The sequence below is a fragment of the Pleurodeles waltl genome, chromosome 5 (genome assembly GCF_031143425.1).
Source record: "Pleurodeles waltl isolate 20211129_DDA chromosome 5, aPleWal1.hap1.20221129, whole genome shotgun sequence".
Lineage (NCBI taxonomy): Eukaryota > Metazoa > Chordata > Amphibia > Caudata > Salamandridae > Pleurodeles > Pleurodeles waltl.
This window is the reverse complement of record NC_090444.1, coordinates 516,677,820-516,702,378: the sequence shown is the minus strand read 5'-3', so window position 1 is coordinate 516,702,378 and position 24,559 is coordinate 516,677,820. Positions and strand designations below refer to the sequence as shown.

The window sequence follows — 24,559 nt, the reverse complement described above, 5'->3', positions numbered from 1 at the left end:
ATGGAAGGACAAAACAGATCCTGAATGTTTGGCGCACAGTGGGTGAAGCAGAGTGGAAGAATCTTCTTGTAATTCTGATGGGGAGCCCAGTTTTCCTGTTAAATGGTCCGGGATCTGTGCAATCTCTTCTCCGTGCACATATTTGCCTTGACTGGATGGACCTGCTTTCTCTGATGATCTCGAATGGGACGCAGAGGAAGGATCATCCCTTCTATGATGTTGCCTCAGCTCTTGCCTCATCTCTTTTTCATCTGCCAGACTCTTGTGACAGCATCATGAACAATGATCTGAATGTCCGCATTATATAGTACATGAGCTGGATCCACTGATGGAACACAAGAGGAAAAAGATCATCTTTTCAAGCTCCTACCACTTTCCTCTCCCTCACCTGAAAAAATATTCTGTATGTCCTTGCTTGGAATACCTCTTACCCTCCATTGTTGTTGATCATAATAAAATGCTACAAGAGCTCCTTAAATCAACAAGAGATTACTGTCATTATAAGTCTTCTCATTTGTCACCAAGACTGAACTTCCATGTTTTTTTTCCAATAAGTAATTGTGAATAAGCAGATGGTCAGGCAGAAGAACATGTCAGTGACCTGTCTATGTCCAGCCTATCACAATGGATAGCTTGAACCATCTTTCGGAACTGCACACATTATAACATGAGTACTTTGTATGGGAGGGCATGTGCTGGACCGGTAATCCTCTCTTCCCCTTTTTACATAGCTTGAACATACCAATGTCCAGGCATGAACCCATGCCCTCCAGATCTCTATACAATAGTTTAACTTTAGGCTTAAACTGCATCCTTACCACCTTACTGTCACACCATCAGAACTCTGGTTGCCCGAGTGCTTCTTTCTAGGGCGCCAGGAGTGCCATTCTCTTCATCAAACGTGAAGCACTACCCCTTCCCCCCCATGTTCGACATGTTCACCTACCACAGAGCACACCAGCCCCACAGTGCGCAGAGTGCACCACAGAAGCACCAAGTATTTTCGCTAGCTCCTGGCTTCCACAAGGTGGAAACTCTGCTCTAAAACCTGCACATCTCCTCAAACCAAGCATTGCAAGGTTCTTGGGATAAACAGTCAACGATGTAGCAGACTGCATGACACTAGAGTGATTTTTCTAAAGAAAAAAGGAAAAATAATAAACAGAAAAAAAGATTTACAAAACCCAGACCAACAGCATATACAACAAACTGGCTGTCTTCTGAATGGGTGGTTCTTTTATTCCATCTATAGGAGGGTTAAGAGGAGTTTTTATTTATGATAAAAGAGAAGGCCACAGAGGGCCTATTTACGGAGGCGCACTCACCTCATTGGAGTAATGACTGAAATGAGGAAGCGGACGAGGAGGTAATAATCACCTTTCCCATGGGGTTCCAAGAACTGTAAATGATGGGATCAGTTTGTTGCAGCCCAAGACCAGGTTTTTCCTGATCTCCGGGTCCAGGCCTGCAGCCATAGGCAATAGCCAGCAGTCGGTTACAGTAAGGCCTCTTCCAGAGCCTGGGTGGACAGAGTGTGCCCCTCTGTATCCCTCTGCTCCTTTACTCTTCAGCATCATCTCTGACCCCTCTGCTTCTCTCAGACCCCATATTGCCTTTTGCACTCCTTCTCCTCCTACCCTTTTCTCTATACTCGTGCATCCCTCCACCTCCTCTTCTGCACCCTCATTTTCTTGTCCTTCAGTATTCCCTCTGCTTCCTCCACCCAATTGTGCCATCAACACTTCCTTCTTTCCTCAGAAACTCTCTGCCTCTTCTGCCCTTTGCTTTCCACAGCCCTTTCAGTGTAAGTGCAGCCACAGCCACCCGCCACTGTTGCTTCTAGAATGCAAAAAACCCACACTCCATGAATGCATCAACTCCTCCACACACAATACGAAAGGACTCTTCATGGTAATCAACAAATTCACCAATCAACCCGCCGAAGCCACCAACATCCCCCCATCGCAGGACCTCTGCGACAAATTGGCTGCTTTCTTCCACCGCAAGATTAAGGACATTTATGACTGCTTCCTCCCAGGGAACCCATCCAGCATCAGAACCTACGACCGCTCCAGCCCCCTAGAACCTGCCCAATACATCCAGGGCTGGTCCACTCTCAACACAGAAGAGACTGAAAGCGTGAATGAACAGCACTTATTCTAGAGCTCCCACAGACCCCTCTCCCCACCTCATCTACAACGGAGCCAGCGCATCCATCGCCCCAAGCTCCACAAGACGGTGAACTGCTCTATCAACACAACCACCTTCCCCAAAGACTGGAAACACGCCCAAGTCCGCCCCCTCCTGATGAAACCCACAGCCGACTCGTCGGAGGTAAGAATTTCCGGCCTTTCTCACTATTACCCTGCCTGGCCAAAGTACAGGAAAAAGCTATCAACTCACAGCTGCGACAATTCATCGAAGACAGCAACTTGCTGGGCACCTCTCAGTCTGGATTCCGCAGCAACCACAGCATGGAGACAGCTCTTCTTGCAGCCACTGATAACATCCGCACACTACTTGACCGTGGTCACACTGCAGCACTCATATTCCTCGACCTCTCAGCAGCCCTTGACACTGTCTCCCACAGCACCTTATGCACTAGACTCCACGATGCAGGAATCCGCAGAAAAGCCTTGCAATGGATTCACTCCTTCCTCTCCGAGAGAACACAGAGTCAGGCTTCCACCCTTCATATCCAAATTAACAGAAGTCAGCTGCGGAGTCCCTCAGGGATCCTACCCGAGCCCAACACTCTTCAACATCTACATGGCTCCGCTTGCAGCCATCGTCAGAGGCCACGGAATGGACATCGTGTCATATGCCGATGACACACAACTCATCATATCCCTCCCTGAGGACCCGGAAAAAGCTAATAGAAACTTCCACACAGGGATGGAAGCTGTCGCAACCTGGATGACAGAGAGCTGCCTCAAGCTCAATTCAGACAAGACTGAGCTCATCATCTTCGGAAACTCCACTTCAACCTGCGACGACTCCTGGTGGCCCACATCACTCAGCGCCCGCCTTCTCCGACTGACCATGCCAGCAACCTAGGGATCATCCTCAACGCCTCCCTATCAATGACCTGACAGATAAGCGCAGTCACCTCTTCCTGCTGGCACACCCTCTGCCAACTCCATAAAATCTTCAAATGGTTCCCGGTTGACTGCCGCAAGACAGTCACCCACACCTTAGTCACAAGCAAGCTTGACTAATGCAACGCACTCTACACTGGCACCACAACAAAAAACATCAGGAAACTGCAACCCATCCAAAACGCCGCTGCCAGACTTGTCCTGAACCTCCCCCACCAGGAACACATCTCCCAACACCTGAGGACCCTCCATTCCTCCATTGCATCCCAGTGAAGAAGCGAATCATCTTCAAACTACTCACCACTCCTACAAGGCCATTCACAACATCGGACCAACCTACGTGAGCCATCGCATCTCCTTCCATAATCCCGCCAGACCCCTCCACTCAGCCCAGCAGGCACTAGCCACCTTCCCATGCGTACGGAAAACCACCGCCAGAGGAAGATCTTTCACCTACCTCACAGCTAGGAGCTAGAACAACCTGCCCATCTTCAGGAAGAACCTCAAGACTTGGTTCTTCAGATGAGGCCCCCCCACACCCCTCCTCCAGCGCCTTGTGTCGCTTGTGTGTGTGTGGTTTAACTCGCAATACTCAAAGGCAAGAGGCACCTTCCCCCGGCCATTCTGATCTTTTAAAGTTTCGGGCTATCTTGATTTCTCTCTGTTTACTGGAATTTGCCTTAATGGTGCTCACTTTAGCTGGATCGTGACTTGTGAGCTGCAGTTTGCACGCAGATCTGAGTAGCAGATCGGATGCGTTAACTTACTGAATCATTTCCCGCTCCAAGACACTAAAACATACTGTTTATAAATCCCACACCACACATTAAATTGTCACCTAACCTTTTTCATTTTCGAGGTTATTACCATACTCAGTGACACTCCGTCTATCGATTGTGCATGTGCAATAGGTTGAGTTCCTCTTGCTGCTGGAAATAGGTGTATTCGGAGGCACACAAACCTCCAGAACTATCGCAGTATGACTGGAAATTGTCATCTGCAGCTTTCCCAAAGACCCCTGTAGAAGGCGAGTCTGCTTACCAAAAAATCTTTCAACGTTTAAGTCTTCAACAAGGATATCAACCCACTGAGCAACCGTAGCTGAGATGGATACCGAGGCCTGCAAGTAGCATAAATAATTTTGCATCAGGTATGGTATAGTGATAAGCTGTAATATTTATATAGGATCCTTTTGTGCAGGTTAGACACTGACCTCTACAGTAAACGCATCTACCGGTCTTCAGTCTTTTTATAATTGCAACCCTGTGATGAAAATTGCAAGTACACCACACCGTGTTACCCCTTTACAAAAATACTACTCAAAGCAAGTGCAAAAATGATACGTAGTGTGCTGCATGGCGTCCCAAAATAAATCGCATTCATACCAAACATCGGACCCTTAGCACCTGAACAATACAAAGTTAACATGCTGAACATCCAAATGCTTTCCGCGTTAAAATCCTGAAACAATTCTGTTTGAACAAAGCTTTTGAAATGATGTGCTTTAAAATTTGTTCAGAAAGCTAACGGAATGAGCTGCAGTTCTCGCATTCTGCCAGAAGATGTCCCCAGAGTCTAATACAGCAAGCAGTCCACGCATCTTTGAATATCAGTTAATGGTTGAAAATTCTGGCTAAAGATACCCGCTCAGAGTAGGAATCAAGAGGTTTTGCCCCACACAACGCGCAGCACTTAGCTTAAGTGTCTGGAAAGGGTGCGTGGCGTGTATTTTTGGCTTTATTCAGATATCCATTGGTGTACGTCTTTGCACCCTTTCTGTACATGGCGATTCTCTTTTGGCTTATACCAGAAGGATGCCTCCTTATGTAAAGTAAAAAGAACAAGGGGCTGTGGGATCTCAGAAGAGTATAATATATGCATAAAGGGGTGAGGATGGAAGGGTAACATGAAGCAGGCCGATCCGCAGTTGTGCTCTCAGGGCAGTAACTGACCAAGCCGTTGTCTCCCGCTAGCATGTGCAGTATGCCTGTCTGCCCAGGGTCTGAGCTATGACCCTAAAGGGTTGCCCTGGCCAGTGCTTGCTCACTTTTAGGGGCTCGAGTGTAAGGGGGGGAGGGGGGGGGCGAGAGGGGTATGAACACCAGCTCATAATTTTGGTTTCCCTTGCTCTAGCATGATTAGGTGGTATCTGAGCCTTTTAAATGTTGTGTAATTTCTGGTGAGGTTTTTAACCCTGATTGCTTTTCCTGGTTCCTCCTCGTTCATGGGCTGCATTCGTTCAGCTGTAGGCAGTATCACCACCCTAAAAAATGCATGCCTGCTGCTTATGTCACCAATTTCAATTCTTACTCTTTTGACATTCTTATACTTATTCAGCACCACGTCAGCCACACGTATGTTTTCTGTGGATTACTGGGTCTTCTCTGATTATCCCCTCTTTTTCACCGCACACATCCTGCGGCCCCTCTTATTCGGTGCACCCACACTAAGCATCCCACTCCTCGGTGCTGTGCAGCTGCCTATATGTTTTAGTTCCTGTTACCATTATAATTTGCATGTCTATCACTTTCCCTCACCCTGTACCAGGCACTGTGTCCCATAACACAATAAATGCACCTCGGTGGTCGCCGTGCATAACATGAAAACACTTCCCACATAGGTTAAAAAAAAAAATGGCAACACAAAAAGCACCCTTCTAACCACACATCCTACAGAGTGTAGCTTATTATCGGTGGGTTAAGCACTTCATTGCCCCACATAGTGCTTGTAAGCGCTATACAAATGCAAGTGTGTAGTGTATGCAGTGCAATACAAAACAAAACAATACCACCAAGCTCTGCTTTGAGATATACACAGGGGCAGATTTGCAAAATAAAGTACACACATTCTCTGGCCAACCCCAGTGTTTCGTGGACATTTACAACGTTTTACCTGATGGGCAGCGAGACAGACAAATGGAAGGATGCTTTACGGTTTTGTACTTTGCCTGGTGTATTCCTGCTTCCTCGCCCTAACTTTTCTTCACTGGGAAAGCATGTTTCCAGTGTGAAGGCACCAGCATGGCATACCATTCCTCCATGTCTCAACACGCGGAGAACCTTGTGAGACACCATTCTCAAATTTGTAAACTCTGCCTTTCCCACAAGCAAGAAACCCCAGCAGTTGGAGGACCCACTAGCACGACGCTCAAGACCTGGAGTAATGATGCTGTGGGCGAGCCTGTTGTCTTCTGCTCTCCATGGTGGGCTGCGCGGTCCACCATCCTCCCCGTTCCAGGATTCTCGGTCTGTGAGCACCACGGAGATGCAGGGGCGAGCCCGCAAAAAATCAGCAAAGGCTTTCGGAGATCTGACAACGTCGCTCCTGTGTAAGGAGCTAAGCTTACATAGCTTCAGCAAGTTTGGGTTTAATTGAACTGACATTTGCCATGCCCTGTGCCCAGTGCCTTTTTTGTACTGCAGGCAGGTGTATTGGTTGGCTTAAATTCCTGTAAAATCTTTCTGTTTTTTTTTTCATTAAATAAATGCATAGTAACTTGTTATATGTTGCTGTTGCAACAGCTAATGTTGCGATAATTTAGCAATTTAAATACCAAGTTGTTCCTATTAGTCAGATCAGTCTTACATATTAGTGAAATCAGTGATATCTTTTTATCAATCTTAGACGGATGAAATGTTGAGAGGCCATTCTGGGGTTTATACCAGCGTCCTGTACACTATATTCACTGCAGAAGGCACTTCTACCCATCTCCATACACATACATACTATTTAAATTCAACATAATAATCAGTAGACGGTTCTTTACTTAACTTACGGTTCCGGATGCAGCGTTTCTTCTGTTGTCTTTTTATTTAACTTCCTTTTCTTATACCATCACAGGTTAGGAATAGCCTCAGAGCAGGGAGAAAATAAATAAGCATTTGCAATGCAATGGGTCTTGCATTTGCTCCAATTAGACCTATTGGCGTTGTAAATTCCTTACTGGACTTTTCGTGCCACATAAATTGAAAATTAAAAGTAAAGCAGTTGACATAAGCGAGCCAATTCAAAGCGCTATGGCCGCCAGGAGCATGAGTGCGAAGGAGAGACACAAAAGGAAAAAGAAGTTCGCTCACAGTCAAACATATCGGCAATCATGCAATTATCCAAATAACAGGGGCAGTCTGCAATGCGGTAACAAAACCTCCCCAAGGAGGGACAAACGTAAAGCATTTACCGATGATAACAAAAGATCATTGAAAGGCAAGCCCACAAACGAGTGAAAGTGATGGGCGTGAGGTGGGCGTGGTTAAAAGCCCACAAAACGTACAACAGGTCAAAGCGCTTGCGTACTCGGACTAAAAAGTACTAGCATATATGTTCTGGTGGTAAATTTTTAGTGACTTTTCCAGGAAAGGCAGATTCCTTTTCAGATTATTTCTGTCCTGTAGGTCATGGCACTGCCTTTCAGTCTTAATAGCCTTTTGATGGGACCTTGAACGCTCTCTGTTTTAATGCAGTGGGAGTATCTCAGTACATGCCGCTGTCCATTTGTGGATAGAAGAGGTGACATAGCATACCTTCCCTTTCCCACTGACTTCCCACCTGTCCACACGGGCAATCCATGTTGTCCAAGTCCTTACCTGTTATGCAGGTGAGACAAGTAAGCACAGTGTGTTTTTACAGGCACATCTGAAACGTAAAAAACAGATGATGCTCTTCCACTTGTGAATGGGCCTTGAGAGGGCAGTAGGGCTCTCTCGTTGCACACATGCCCGTAAATGCTTCTCTCAGACCCTTTTTCTGTAGTGCTGTTCCCTTCACGAGACACTAGGAGTTGGAAAATCGTATACTTCATGCACACCAGAGGTTTGGGTCACTCTGCACGGTGGAGGGTACCAGGAGACCAGGAACCTCATACAGGTCTCTCAGCATAGCCATGTGGCACCGTGCATTGCCCAAACTACAGGAGTTGGATATTCATTTACTGCAAGCACACCATAGGTCTTGGGTACTCTGCTTGGGAGAGGGCTCCAAGAGACTGAGAACCTTTTACGGCTCTCTCACTGTAGCCATGTGGTACTGTGCATTGCACAAACTACCAGTAGTTGGAGGCCTGAATACTGTTCTTACACCTCAGCTTTACAGTTCAAGACTCTACTAATGCCCTAAGCTGGGATGCTCTTCTCGCCTATAAAACTCTGTATTAACGCAACCCTGAAGAGGAAGCTCAAGTTATGTGGATACTGTTGTCCATATATGCACCATCTGTCAAGCCTTTCTGTTTTGGAAGGTTGGGGATAACATCTAGGGCAATTAATAAGAAAAGAAACACGGTCAGTTCAAGAGAAAACATTTCATATCAATGCCCCAGAACTCATGACTATACAACTGGTCCTCCATTCCCCTTAAACCCTACAGAAAATCCCATCCATGAAAATCAGAAGCAGCACTTGGACAAGTGGGACAAAAAACACACCATTATATCACATGCTATACTTGGAGAGAATATCCCCTCCCCTTCAAATACAGATGAGATTAGAAGTTGATATTGGTCACCTCCCCACTAACCCAGCCTATGTGAATGAAAGCTGGAACTCTACTAAATTCACCTCCATCTACCACATACAGCTGAGTTACATATAAGCAGGGCACCCAGTCCTAGTGAAACCTGTGCGCTAACACATGTATGCAATGGAATAGCCTTTTTAAAGAACTACAGTTTAGAGGAACACCTTTGAGACTAGGAAAAACAGTTTTTTTTTTTTGTTTTACAAACTAAACATATTCAGAAAAGAAAGACGTTTTGAAGTACTGGCTACATAAGGTGCAAATGCAACTGGTGTCATCAGATTCAAAATGAAGCTAGAGACTTGTTCAGTTCACATTTCTGCGTTACACATACTAATCTATGTTTCATGGATCTGTTTAGATGTCCTCATTGCTTCACCAGCACCTGCCTACACATTACATTGAAATGCCCTAATCAGTGCTTATTATGAGCCGGTGGTTTCTGGTGCTCGGCACCAGCGCGTAATCGTCAGAACCGGCACTTACAACACCAGCCACATGGTGGCACTGTTTGTATAATTTAAAGATGAGCAGCACATCAGTTTTTTAATTATTAAGAAGAACTAATACACGTCGCCCAAGCCATTCATATAACTTTGGGGGCTCAAACAGTCTGAACTTTTACACGTGCAGCCGTGTGATGGTTAGTAGTTGTGCAGGTACCATCATTGGCAGAGCTGGCAGTAGCAATGGATGGTGCAAGCTTCGGTGGCCTCCTGAGTAGGGCCAGCACTTTTTTTTTTTTTTACAAATTAAGCACTGGCCCCAATGTTCAACCTGTCAGCTGCTAATCATACTCTCAGTACATTCACAAATGCCCCTAAACATCTAGCGCTATTCTGTTTGCTGAGTACTTTGTATGCAGTTGTGAAGCACAAATAGTGGAATAGACTCATGCTGTTTGCCTTGCCCGTGGTGTAGTGCATTTAAGCCACTCCCTGGCTGTGTTCAGCAAGGCTTACCTCTTCAATTTTGGCTTATACATGAACTCTAATATTTGCACTTTGTGTTGCTTGGTAGGTTGCCATGAAAGGTATGACGGATAAAGGATGGAAGAACCTTATGTGGTCTCCTCATAGTGTACTGCTCTACCGACTACTGGAGTTTCATGTCCTCACTATCTCTTACGCTACTACTCTTAATTCTTCTTCATGTTGCCTGCACCAGTCATTCACAATACATTATCTGTCCATCTGTTGTACATATGTTCAAAATGGAAATAAAAAAAATGACTGTGTATTTTGCATGTTCTGCAAACATTAAGATATTGGCATACATATCCATTTACAGTTTTATATACTTAAGGGATATTGTGGGTAAGCAGTATTGTAACGAAGTTCCTTGCAGGATTTGTTTTAGCAAGTATGTTATTTCACAGATATGATGGTCTGTGTGGAAAAATATTGATTAATGTGCTTTTCCGAGGTATGTTTTGATAATGTTACGATCAGTGGTTGAAATAGGCTGCCTGTGGTAGGAGGTAGTGAGAGTACAACTAGAGGTGGGGTGCTAAGAAGACTGATCGGGATAAAAGGGGGCCACTGTGGGGCTTCTGAATGCAAAAACATACTTCTCTGGAAATATTTTTACCTACAGATTCCTCATCTGGAGGTAGGAGTCCTACACAATCTGGAAACTTTCATAGCTCTCATGTGCTGGGACGGGGAGCTGATCCATCTTTGTAATGAAAGAGACACCATGGTGTTGTTCCTGGGGCCATAAGGTGGTCAATCCGTTGCACCAATGTGAGTTCTATTATTCCATGCCCTTTGACACTTACCCAGAGCTCTCCGTCCTTAGGTATTCAGCTCTTTCCTCCAGTTTCTCTTACAAATGTGTCCAATTGAGTTTATTGCTATGGATGTCTCCCCCTAAAAATGTAAGGATTAAGTTATGTCTGGACTGTAATGGACAGATCTTAATTTTGGACCCACATGAAGTGTGCCTGTGGTACTTGGGGGTCAACGCACGGCTCCAGGTCCTCCGACAAGTCCGACCTCATGTACCCTTGACCTTGCCATAAAAGAGTGCAAAGTCAACTCTTTTGGTCCATGTCAGCAACAAGCTCTGATCTCGGTACTGTTTGCACTCCAGGAGATCTCCACCTAGATCCTCTCCTTTATCAAAGTCTTCAGAGACAAAGAAACGGCATGGAAATTCTTTGCTAAAGGTTTGTTCCCCATAGTCACCTCAACACTCTCTGCCCCTGTGGAGTTGTCACCGGAGCTGGTGGAGATAATTTCTCCTGAGGAGGCTCTGACAACAGTGCTGCCAGGGCTGGTCCCACCAAGGCCTGTCCTGGCTCCTTAGCCACTGGCATCCTTCTCTTTGCCACATTAAGCATAGCTTAAGTCAGCATCATGCGACCAGGAGCAGTGGACTGCTTTGCTTCTCGCAGCAACGCCCTTTATTCAGAGTTCCGTGCCCTCCGGTATCCTTTATTGTTGAGTTCTGAGGAATATTCACCAGGACTGGGGCCAGGCCACGTCTCATCACCCTCGACTGGCTGAGAAGGGTATGGCATGCAGACTTCCTTCTGCCACCTCTCTTTGTGTCCCCAGCTCGTCTTCCTCTAAGGGCACACCCCCTGTCCCAGTCAGGAGGAGCAAGTTCTGTACCTCATACTTCCAGAGCCTTCATGTCCATGCCTGGAGATTGAGCGGGGGGCTACAAATACAAAAGCAACAGATGATAGATGGAATGGGCAACAAATCAAACTTTCACCCCAAGTCACAGATCTGGGTTTAATCCATCAGTTTTTTTGCTTGCCATTCGAGTTTGGACCCAGCCATACGCAAATCAGTCTTGACCCTGCTCCCCCTGGGTACAGTCCAGCCTGAACTGCCAGGCCAGGTCATCCCTGAACCAGAAACAAGCAGTCTGGGACTGGTTTCGGGGTATCACCCCTCATCAGCCAGGCTAGCTTGAATCTGGTGCCATAGCAAACAAGGGACCCACATCTGGGCATATCTGGTGCACTTAAGGTGACAAAAGCAAACAAACCAAAGGATGGACGCAATACAGAACAAATCAGACATTCACCCCCAGTCACAGATCTGGGTTTAATCCATCAATTCTTTTGCTCACCACACCACCCCAGTTTGCACCCAGCCATATGCAAATCAGTCTTATCCCTGTTCCTGATGCGAAAATTCCAGCCTGTACAGCCAGGCTGTCTGAATGACGGGCATAGGCCATATTAAAAAGGTTCCACTTTAGATTTGCTGCACTGCATTCTGTCATTTGATGTAACTTTCTTGCCTCTGCCTGTAAGAGCATAGAATTAACAGACAGGGAACTTATGTTGGTGCACTGGGATGAGTACTTTATGGCTTCGATCATGCCTCCATGTTTCACTTCCAGTGCTGAGTTAGGGCCAGGGCTCCTCAGCAGCTCAGGAGAGCTATGAAAGTTTCCAACCCAGTCTGATGTCTCGAAGATATTCAACAGATTAGGAATCTGCAGGTAGGTAGTGTATCCACCAGAAAGATCATATCCAAAGGTAAGTAACTTTTTCATTATTTAGCGAATGCTGATTTATTCTGGTGAAACTGTAAACATAAAGGGCTGTGGTCTGAAATACCTTTGATGCTTAACCTCTAACTTTATGTTCTCAAGGTGCAAGTGAATTGCCCCAATTTAGCTTTGGATATTTTCATTCTCATTTTTAGGAGAAATTAAATCTACCCAAGACAGGAGAAGTGCCCTCCACCTCTTTCGCCTTGGGGATGTGATGATTCGCATTGTTCGAAGTAAATCCCGGCCCCTGCTCCACTTCATGCGCTGCTGGAGCGTGGTGGCTCCACACTTAGTAGAGGTGAGATGCTGCAAAAGCACTAAAGGGTACTGCAAACACTCTTGTATTGTTCACTACAGCGGTAGAGGTAGGCTGTCAAATTGTTACTTCACATTTTTCTTGTAACCAGGTGTGTGAAATTAGTAAGGCTTTTACAATGGGTGGGGGTGGATTTAGGGATGTATAGTTTGCTACTTGGCACATTGTACAACATCTCTAAGTTTTATGTGTGAACTGTAGTGCCATTTTCACTACAGTGTTTATCCATTTTAGTAAAATAGTGTCCTTAACTTACTACTTTTTAGCTTAAAGTTGCATCAGATAACGTCTCTGCATTGAATGTGTTTCCTTTAATTACCACCAAAATAATTTAGGCAGCATTTTGAGAAGTGTTTTATTGCAGCATATATATAAATATATAATATAGGTGCAGTTGTGCCTCTGTGGTTAAGATTGACATTTAATTTTATGGGAAACCATATTTTTGCACCCTTAATTACTTTGCCACCTCTTGAACCATCTACAGCAAACTTCTGAAAAACAACGTTTAGTGGGTCATCTAAGAGTGCTTCAGATTTAATACAGATAATTCAAGCAGTTTAAAGTTATAAAAGGATCTCAAAAGTTGTTTCTTGATGCAAAAAAGGGACTTTACACTGGATCTTCTCCATACGTAACTCTGAAATCACTGAACAAATGGTTACCAAATTTCTATGGCATGGCAGCTTTTTGGTCATTCAGTGTCTTTTCCTGGTTTAGTGAAAACTTGATCAGCTGTTCTTGAGATACACGTCAAAATGTGACTGTCCAATGTGCATGCCAAAGAATGGATGCTTTACTTTTTTGTTCATGAGCTATAAAAAATGCAGCAGTCCAAACACGCATTGGACACTACGAATGCCTGCTCCTCCAAGTGTTTGTGAATATTGTGAGGAAAAACAACAGCATTGCAGGAAAACCAATGCAGCATTAATTTGGCAGGCTGTGGCCCAGCCACCGTCTCTCCCCAGTCTGCCTGGTAGGCCAGGGAGCCATTTCTGGCAAAACAACCTTCACCCCCACCTCCTTTTGCCTGGTCCCAGCAATTCAACACACACAAACCAGCCTGACCAGTTGGGAGAAGTAGTTGGCCTCGTCTCTTCCCTTTAATCCCACTTGCCTTGCCCAAGGATGGGAATTACATTTTCAACATCTCCCCAGCCTTGCCTAAGTGCCAGAGAGGCTATTGTATGCCCAAACCAACCTTGCTTGAGGGAAGGAAATTTAGAAAAGATACAGGCCTAAGTAACCTATTGCTGCCCCAGTTCTATTATTAACCCCATCCCTGCTGTGACCAGCTGCAGGGGAGAGGGGATGAATTTCACACTTCTTTCCTCACCCAAGGCCAAGGGGTCAGGGTAAGCAGGATTTAAGAAAATGATGAGGGGATGCTTCCCCATTCCTCCATTACCTGTCTGTGCCATATTCAGTGCTATATTATCGGTTGCGAGGACAGCTCTGCAATAGCTATATGCTCCATGCTATATGGCCCCAAGACAGCAGATTACATGCTGGCAGTGGCCCTAGATTCAATTTGAACACTGGTCTCCAACCACAAACTGATGTTCAACCAGTCGTTAAGCAACCATACACCAATCTGAGGCTTCTGCCACAATGCCAGTACTACCGGAGGCTAGAGGCTGTCCTCGGATCTAGTTCTGATGCAGTTCAAATTGTACCTAATGTTACTTAAAATGCTGATGATAATGAGGTGATGTATAATTTACTCCTTCCTCATTACAGTGATGACGGCTTATATTTTGAATTAAAAGTTACAGTGGGCTGTACATGTCTCTAAGGATAAAGCTGGACTCACCACCTCAGCCACCAACAGAAGAAAGCGCCTCTTCTGTAGTAGAGGTGTAAAGGACAGGTGAAGGTTTGGACTTAGAGTTGCTCACTATTGAACCAAAGATGGATTTCCCAATTAAAATTCTCCCAGTAGGACCAGCTTCATCTGAATCACTCTTGCATTCTGTGAAGCCCTTGCTGATACCCTGATGAATACATGGGCAAAGCCGTGTTCTGGCCCTCTAGGCAGTCGACGGTGGCCAGGACACATAGACTGGTGCCTGGTGACCTGATTTTTTTAACTGAGTATCCTACACCCGAAAGCAGGGGGTTTAGGCATCAGCAAGCATGGTGAACCTGAATTCTTATCCAACTGATCCTACAGGTATAGAGTCAAAACTAATCAATTCTGAAAATGTCCTCTTCTGCCAACTTTGCCCTCATATCTTTCATTGCAGTATGCCTTATGGATAGGCACACCCATGCTTTGTGTGACGTGGCCAGCAAGATCTTGCCGATCGACCCTGAAAACATCAGTATCTCGTTGGCTCAAACAATACAAGATGGTCAAGACACGGCAAAATATGCACTGCCTGCTGCTTTAGGCAGTATAGGCTGCAAAGTTAGCGCTATTTATACCAATGTCATGCTTAAAAGGCACAGCTGAAAGAGATCAGTCAGGTTTTCAGGAAGCGTGCAGGTGTCCCTAATGGTCATGCCCTTTAATGGGTCCGGGTTGTTCTGAGAGAAAGCTGATTTAACTCTACAACAATTTAAGGAAAGGGACGCCACAGGATGATCTTTGGCACCTCTCTCCAGCTAAGAAATATCACCAGCAATATGAAATGTTCAGGGGTCATTCCAGATGCTTGGTTTATAGACAGCGCCATTCCTCCCAATCTTTGCTACAACAGTAGATAAAACCCTTAGCAGGGGCATCAGTACTCGCAATCCTCCTACTGTACTGCAGTGGCTTCCAAGAAGCTTTAATTTGTGTTCAGAGACACGTTCCCATGACATTTCCTACTCGGCTGGAGGTCCATCACATTGGACAGATGAGCCTTACACATCATTCAAACTGCCTATGCCCTGCCTTTCATTTCCTCTCTGCTCCATCTTCCTGCCACGCTAGAGCAACATTTGGAGGATCACTCCACAATCTAGATGCAAAAAGTCAACTTTTTCCTGGCCAAAGTTGGCACTGAGCAGGTGCCGGCCCTAGAGATGAGAGGGGGCTACCGTACTGCTTCCTTATACTGAAAAGGGACAGAGGCCTTTACAAAGCTGCTAACCACTGAATGCCTTTCTGAGGAAGATAAAATCAAAATGCTTACTCTGTCTCAGATTCTTTCTGCTATGGACTCTTGAGACTCGATGGTGTCCCTGATTTGCAAGACGTGTATTGTCATATACCCTTCCTTCATCCCTACAGGTGTTTTCTGCAGTTTCCATTGAGGCTGAACTACTTTCAATTCACCATGCTGCCCTTCAACCTTTATTTTGGCCCCTCAGGACTTTTGAAATTGATAGCAATAGTCACTCCCCACATTGGGTGGTCGGGGGTGGGTACATGTGTTCCTGTTCCTCGGCGACTGGCTGTTCAAGGTGGACTTGTCACAAACCAGTCATAGACCACTTCTGGACAACGGCCAAACTCCGGACTTATTGGAGCATTACTGTCAACAAATTGAAGTCCCATCAGAGTCCCACGCAAAGCATTCCCTTTGTCGGGGCTTTCATGGTTATGGGTGCTTTCAAGGTCTATCTGTTGTTGCTGCAGGTCTGGGACGCTCAGGAAATGATCCCAATGTTTTGGGATCAGTGCCGCTTCTCATTGAGGATGGCTCTGAAACATCTTGGACTTCTGGCCTCATGCATCCTCCTCATCCTGAATGGCAGATGATATATACAGGCCATGCAGTTAATTCTCAGTTCCTAGTGGACCCATCATTAAGACTGCCTCTCCGACTACATTCAGATCTCGGCGGGGACTGCTCAGGATCTATAATGGTGGTTGATGGCACCAACATGACCTGTGGCAGACTGATGTTCTTTCCTCACCCAGATCTCAAAGTTGTGACAGATGTGTCACTGACAGTTTGAGAAAGAAGAGGTCACCTGACAGCGGTGGAGATCAGAGGACTCAAGTGTTCATTGGAGAGCCAGCTCCCCTTAAAAATATCCTGGCGCTCTAAGTAATCTGTCTCGTTCTGATAGCCTTCCTCTCATCCATCAAGGGGAGGCTGGTGCTGGTCCTCTTGGCAAACACGACCGCCATGTGGTACTGCAACAAGCAGGGCAGAGGAGGGTGCTGGAATCTGTGTCAGGCAGCCCTCATCTCTGGAGGTGGCTGGAGCAGCAGAACATCTTTCTGGTTACCAACCACCATGCGGGATCCCAGAAAGCCAGGGCAGATGAGCTGAGCAAGTTTTGACTGCTGGACCATGGATGGTGTCTTCATCCTGAGGTTTTGCAGTATGTCTGACTAATGGAATACTCACTGGTTAGATTAATTTTCCATCATTAAGAACGCATAGTTAAAAACTTTTGCAGATACATTTTTCCTCCTGGGCACTTATTAGGAGATGTGTTGCGTCTGATATGGGAAAAATTACTCCTGTACTAGTTTCTACCACTACCTCTTCTGCCTCACTGTCTGAGTAAAATGAAGACAGACTGGACCCAAGTCATCTTAATTGCCCCAGACTGCACTAGCAGAGCACGGTACCCAGAGCCCCTTGGCTTTATCATTTATCTGCTGATTTCGTTACCAATGCGAGAGGACCTGCTTTCTCAGTAAAAGGGAAAGGTAATTCACCTTAGCCCCCACAACCTAAACTTCCATGTGTGGATACTGAGTGCAGCAGTAAAATGTATTCAGCTTGCTGACATAGGTACTTGATGTTATCCCTATGGCCAGACTTCTTCCACAAAGTCCATCTTCTCTGCAAGAAATGTGTTGCTGATGTGGTGATAGACACACAAACCCTCTTTATGCCAAACCTTTTGATATGTTAAAGCTCATTGTTTCTTTAGCCCATCAAATGCAGCAGTGGGGACAGTAAAAGGTTATTTATCGACCCTTTCAGCCCTCCTTAGCTGTTCAAATCGCCAGTCGTGATATATTTTATGAAAGGTGACTCATGTTTCCTTGAAACCATTCATCATGCAGCAGTGGAATTTAAATCTAGCCTTAACATTTCCCAAGTGCTTGCACTTTGAGTCCATGCACAGTTGCTAATTGTACCTTTTGACACTCAAGACTGTAGTTATCACTGCTAACACCACTCGTGAGTGACTGCAGGCTCTCTCAGTGTAACTACTCTTCACCAAATCTTTCCCTGACTTATTGGTGCTGATGGCCAAAGCAGCCTTTTACCAAAAGTAAAAACTCAATTTCACATTGGCCAGTTCTCTGCCAAAAATGTTTTTTACTCCACCTTACTCCTCAAAGGAGGAGACAAATCTCCATTGGCCCTTCTCTAGAAGGGTTGACTGCATAAGACAATTGTGTGGACCAACAGCTCTATGAAGAAGGAGACCCTGTTAAGGTGGCTAGTCCTCTATATCAAAATATGCTGTGCACTAGCCAAGAGCAACCCCCTGTTGCCAAGCTGGCTCATTGCACCAAAGCCAAGTGCTCTGTGGAGATCATTGGCACTAGGAGCACTGGTTTGAGTCATCTGCCAAGAGGCAATGTGAGCATCAATGTACACATTCACATAGCACTGTTGCCTCCACAGTCGGTTCAGACTGGAAGACCACTTTTCCCTTTCAGTTCTGAAGTACTTTTTGGTTTAAGTCTACTTCCCAGATCCTTCACCTCTGGGAGGTACTGCTGCGTTAGCTCTTTTAAACGCAGGCAATCTGGGGTTAGAAGTATCCAACAGAAAAGCAAGTTGCTTACCTCTGGTAATGCTCTTTCTTGTGGTTCCTCTATTTAACAGCAGATTTCTTACTGTCTTGGAGTGGACTCCTTAATATCTTAATAAGGTCAGAAGTTCGAGATTGCTGTCAACACTTTGTTTAAAGTACTCTGCTTCTGACTATGTAGAAGAAGAAAGATTTAGAAGTGGAACTTATATGCATCACCTCTCTGTTGCATCCAGGGCAGTACAGAGTTTCTGTCGAGGCACATAGTGCCATCTACTGGTACACTGAAGCATTGCTGGAAAAGTTCTCCAGATCAAGTTTTGCTCCTGAGAGTTTTATACAGGTGAGGAATCTGAGGTTACATAAATTATCCACTTAAAAGAGTATTACAGAAGGTAAGTAAAGCTCTTTTTTGCTGCTGCTGTTCAGCATCTGTAGTATTATTTTATTTGCTTTTGCTGAACAGCATTCGTTTTTTCTTTTGCTGATGCTGAACATCATAGGCAGAGAAAGCATTGGGAAAGCCACTAGGTCGGCATTAGCAAAGAGAACTGTTGACTTTGCTAAACTGTGTTTTAGAGTAAACCTACACAAAGGTTGGTGTCAATCCCTCTTGCACTAAGGAGCAGGGCAGTAGCTCATGATGATAACCCTTTGGCTTGGGGGCTCCCAGTTCGAATTTGGATTTTGTATTCCCATTGATAATAAACTAAGGAAGGTACTGGGGAGATAAAGAGCCAAATTCCTGCTTACATATATGAGATGTTCATCGTATGATATCAGCTGCAAGAGAGTTGCTAGGATAATACGGGCCTGGGTAGTAATAGCAGGAGTTCCCCAAAGCTATTGATTCTGTAGGCTTTGAATTGCCCAACAATGAGAATATATTCATGTTCATGTGTTAGTGTGGTTCCATTGATGTATGTTGCTTTCTGAACATTAGCGGGTCTGACCCTAGGTGGAGGCACATTACGTGCTCAGAAGATGTGAGAGTCTGTGAAAAGGTTTAGCCAACTCTAAAATATCAACACATCAAATATGTCAACAAAAGAGTACGCCAGGTCACAATTTACACATTTAACTCATTCTCCGTTCATATACAGAAGAAGAAAATTGTACAATATATACATAGAGATCTGCATATACTCACTTGGTTGTTCTGATACAGTAAAGCTCAACAGACAGGTGGTTCATGCAAGCGCTTTGAAGTTGTAATTAACTAACCTGGTCCAGTCAAGAGCCTGGGAGCAGAATTTGCACAAGGCCTATCAGGCATTTCAATGTAATTTTTAAAAATTTTAAATTTCAGGTTAAATGAGACAAGTTATCTCAAAGACAAACAGAAGATAATGTTTTATAGCCATTTGAGCCATATTTTAAGCATGTTATTTTAGCAAACTAGGCTTGCCTGCGTGCACTTTAGCCCAGTTACATTTTATTCAGTATTGCTTTATTTTTCTAGCAATAGCCACATTTGCGGTATTGTTTTATTTCTCTCTATCTAATTGTTCTTTCGCCTAGGAAAGCATTACATTCTCAGTAGGACATTCATTTCACTTTGTGCTTTCTTCAAGGCTGCAGTCAAATAGGGTTGCCGGCAAAGTGATACGCTGTGTCTCCAACATTCACAGAAACAGACACACTCCTAGGTGGGGACCATTTCTTAGAATGTCAACTGTTTTATTATAAAACACTCTTTTGTCCCATACACGTTAGAGGGAGATTCCAGCCAGATGACCACGACTGCATGCTGATTGCTGATTGCCTCGCCACAGTTGCTTGCTTAGACTGCCAAATCTCTGGCCTACATAGGGACGGTGTCTTTCTAGACTACAGGCTTCCTTATTCAGGTATGAGGGATGATGCTTTCCCAGGGGAAATCTGCAGGGCGGATTAGGCTTATTATGCTGTGCTCAAACATAGCATAGGTAGTGACAGTATGGTTGGACTGTTTTTGTGTTTCACTCTACTTGTCACACTCTTGCTTTTATTGTGTTTTATCATCCTAGTTATTGCAATACATGCCATTTTATCTAAGATGCAGTTCCTTCAATAAACTGAGAGAAAGGGACGAGATCTGATTGACCACGATTCCCCTGAGGAGACTTTCCTGTCATATGCCACAATCATCCCTGCTCATGGGTGGCGATGAGGCGCTGCTAGTTAGCTGGAAAACCCGGATTAGGCTGACTGGCGTCACATGGTGTGGAATTGTACTAAGTACCCCACAATATAGGCGATTCTGCTGCCCGAATCCAGTAGCCTCATTAGGATAATGAGGACCTACGCACCAATACATAAATGTAGAGACAGGAATGGTACACAAAGGCTACTTAAAACAAAACTCTCAACAACTCCGACCTACTCATGATCACAAGTATTGACAGCTTGTGTACAGGATCCAATTTATTTAAACATGGACACATTGTGGTTACTGTTTGAGTTTGAGGGTCTCTTGAACTCTGGCCTGTGCTTGTCAGAACAAGCTAAAAATTGTTATTGGAGTTTTGACTTGCATTCTTACTCACCCACAGTTAGATACTGTTTTATCCTTGAGACACAAAGCTATTGGTTGCTATGTAAATCAAGGCAGCTGATGATTGGAAATCACCTGAAAATCAATTCTGTGCATTTCAGAAGATGTAACTTCTATTTTCTCCTCCCTTCTCTATCCAAAGGCTGCCTGCCACAAAGAGCGGTATGTTTCTCAAAAGGCTGTCTCTGTAATCCACGATATTGTGACGGAAATCCTGTTGGACTGGAATGAGCCCCCTCATTTTCACTTCAACGAAGCACTGTTCCGCCCTTTTGAGCGTATCATGCAGCTGGAGCTCTGCGATGAGGATGTTCAAGACCAGGTAAGCAAATCTCAGCCATGAAGAAGGGTAGGTACAACATAACCTACAGATGACAAAACAGAGAATGCCCTTGTGAGATGTAGTAAACACTTTCCTTTAGTAGATTTTGCCTAGGGTTACCCCTACAGCTATCTTAACCGTTTTTGGTGTTTGGCAAGAAACATAATCTTGGGAAGCAAGATACAAGTCTAATTTTGAAATGTTGGAGGCATTCCTGGAGAAATTTGTAATACACATTTGTTTTCTTAAAAAAGTTATCCACATGAGAAAAAATGCAAGGGACAAAGCTCCACCAGCATGGACGTTGGTGTGTACCTTTTTCTTTGCATGCTAAAAAGGCACTTACTCAGGTTTTTTTTTACAGGAATACATTTCCAGGTTGAAAAAGAGCTTGAATACATTTGTAAATTCCAACAGACCTAGATGTTCATGCATATTCGTCACATTTTTCATGAAAAGTTTTAATTTTTCTGCTTTAAGAAAAAATGAATGCAGCTACATTGATATAATGGCAAATTGTACATATTTGTATACGTCTGAGCCCGCCTGATGATCAGGAGAAAATGTCCATTGAGTCTTGCTGTGTAAATCAGAACTGGAAACCTCCACCAGAAAATCAGTGTTTTGAACATGTAATTTCTGTAGTTTCTTGTAGTTTATAAATTAGTCCTTAATTATTAGCTTGTATGAAAACATTGACTGTATTGTTTTAATAATAGGAGAGTACTAGGGCATCCTGCCAGAAAATATTCTAATCAGGGAGTTTGTGTCCCAGTTGTTTAGCACGGTAACCCACACTGACACTGCCAAAGGTTTCTTGTTCCAGTCTTCTCTTCACACCGCACAGTTCTTGGTATAACTGTTACATGTGCACACATTTCTAACACATTGGCACTACCCACAACCAGTACAGAAAAGCCACCAATACCAAGCATAGATAGAAAACCACATATATTAGGAAAGGATTGTTTGTACGTTCTAGATGATCTTGTTTTGTCACTCAGTGACACATATCTCCCCTTCAAGGAGGCATCGTTACACATTAAGCTGTATAGACGACCACTGTTCCATCTGTGGATTGCTCCTCTTTCAAGACTCTTCAGACTCCTAGCACATGTAGCTTCCTTAGCTAAGGGCCAAAACCCCTTGTTGGGATCTATGGTTGACCAAACCTTGACCCACATCTCTCCCACCATCGACAAGCAATTACTGCTGGAAGGGAATATGTTCCATATATAGTTTCGCACATCCAGCATGAAGGGATTCTGGTGAACATACATTATACATATGTAGTCACAAGGCAGTGTGCAGGGCGATGTGGAATCTTTGCCCCCTGTTCTCCTTCGACAAACTCACTTCAGGTACAGGCTTTTCTACACCCGAAGAAAGTATCCCATACAGTGTATTGTTGTCTCTGGCTTCTATATCTAGGGAGGCCTGTGGTCAGATGTGGTTACATCCTATTCAAACAAATCAGAGGAGGCGATGCTTTGGTTTGGTGGCTCCTAACTGTTGCTTCATAGTCTTACCATTTCAGTCTTAACTGACTCCTACTTTGGGGACTAATCAAAACCAGCCGGTGGGATTTTTCAAGCGGTTAATGATGAGCTGAAAATTCCATCAGACAGTGTCCCTCTGTTCTGGCATCTCCTGTAAAAATACAGAGTTGTTTCTCACTCCACCCACCACGTGACCATGTTGGAGTAGGATTGCTTTGTACCAGTTAAAGGATAAATGGCATGCCTACTTGCATTAATGACGAGCATCCTTTTAAACCAACATTCTTCATTTTAAAACTGGATCTCATACAGTGGCCTATCACAATGAAGAGCAAGTGATTAGTGCTTTTTTAGTGCTGTAGGCAGCTATGAACAATTCTGTTTTGCCAATCATACCCTTCACCAACCATAACTCTAGACTTATCATCAGAGTTCTCTTACATGCAAGCGTAACATAAACTCTATCATTAGGCTCCCACGCTACTCCAGAAATAATGGCGACCCGTATTTAACAAGTTAATGTGCATCTTTCGGTGTGCATCTGCTTTGTATTGACAGGTGATCACATCCATCGGAGAGCTGGTAGAAGTCTGCTCCCCGAGGATACAGTCGGGGTGGAGACCTTTGTTCAGTGCTTTGGAAACCGTACACAGCACCAAGCCGGACGTCAAAGAGTATCTAGTTGGAGATTATTCAATGGGTAAATTTTTTCTTGATTTATACATGTCTTGCATCACTTGGTGCCCTGACAGTTAGCACTTATAGCGCTTAGACCACTCTAGGCATCTGAGAGCAATTTGTGAGTGAGCTCGTTTCCTCTGTTTAAGATTAACACAGTTTATACATTTTCGCCCATTTGCAACCACAGAGTCTCATATAAAAAGTAAAAAAACAGTCCTGGACCTCCTTGGGATGTGCTGACAATTTCAAGCACTAGCAAAGGCAGTAGGTCTCAACTATATGAAAGCTATCAGCTTTGTCAATGTTTTTAAGCCAATCTGACCATCAGCATGGCTGAAAGTTTAAAATAAAGAGAAAAAAAAGAATCACCATGACACAGCAGCAGTAGGTTGCAGTGCTATTGCCTTTGCCTCTTTTTTAGCCATGTGGTATGGCAGCATGGCTGAAAGTTAAAAAAAATCATTGGTCTTCCCTTGAGAGCTATTGAATTTCTTACATTTTTTAAACCAAGTTGTACAGCAGCGTGTCTGAAAGTAAAAAAAAAGAAATAAAAAGTGCTATGACACAGCAGTACTCCGCATGACAGCGCTTTTTTCTTTTCAACTATCAGCCATGTTACACAGCAGCTGCCCTGCTGTACAACATGGCTAAAAACATTGACAACATCAATAGCTGCCCTTTTAAAGCATTTCAGCCATGTTGCACAGCAGTGTGGCTGCTATGCAGCCTGGCTGAAAGTTTGGGGAAAAAAACTATGACGCAGAATAATTCCCCCACTCCTTCCCAGTGACACTGTACCATGCTCTGTGAGCGGGGAAATGAGGAATAATGTGGCACAACACTGTTTTTTAGGTTAGAGCATCTGCTCTTTCATTAGAAACCAACACAGCACTGTGAGGACAGGGCAGCTTTTACCCAGCCCCTCTTTTATATGTATTTTGTTCATCTGTGGACCCCTAGAAAGGGACAAGGTCCTCATTTGGGTGTGTAGTATTTCACAAAAGTAGTGCTGCTTAGAAACATGAATCCATGTTTGCAACACTCTAAAAATGCATGTGGTTAGCCCATCTCTGCGCAGGCATCCATAAAAGCAGAAAAAAACAATTGTAAGGTAAGAAAGAATACAAATCCCTGATGTGGCATCCATGTGGCAAGGGTTTCTGCATACTTTCAGCACCTCACCAAAATATGTCACTAATGGAAGCAAACCTCACCACTATGTAGTTGTACTAGTTTAGTAATTGAAAGCATGGCAGGTCTTGCAACCAAACTCAGCAGTGGCAAAAATATTACAACCTTTCACCTCCAAATGAAGCGCCTTCTAGCATAAGGGTAAGGGGCCTGGTTGAGTCATGGCTGGCCATCCTTCTCTAAAAGCATCCCCCAGCATGCATCCCATTGTGAAAGTGCCAG

General features: G+C 44.4%; 1 protein-coding gene across 3 annotated transcripts in view; it reads left to right on the top strand.

The window, feature by feature from the left end:
- ARFGEF3 (ARFGEF family member 3) overlaps positions 1–24,559 on the top strand; it is a 402,727-nt gene that overhangs the window by 293,447 nt on the left and 84,721 nt on the right. For all 3 annotated transcript variants that reach the window (XM_069234334.1, XM_069234333.1, XM_069234332.1), the window contains 3 exons: positions 12,281–12,426; positions 20,787–20,966; positions 23,024–23,165. In XM_069234334.1, coding sequence (XP_069090435.1) covers positions 12,281–12,426; positions 20,787–20,966; positions 23,024–23,165 — 468 coding nt within the window. The remainder of the gene's footprint in view (positions 1–12,280; positions 12,427–20,786; positions 20,967–23,023; positions 23,166–24,559) is intronic.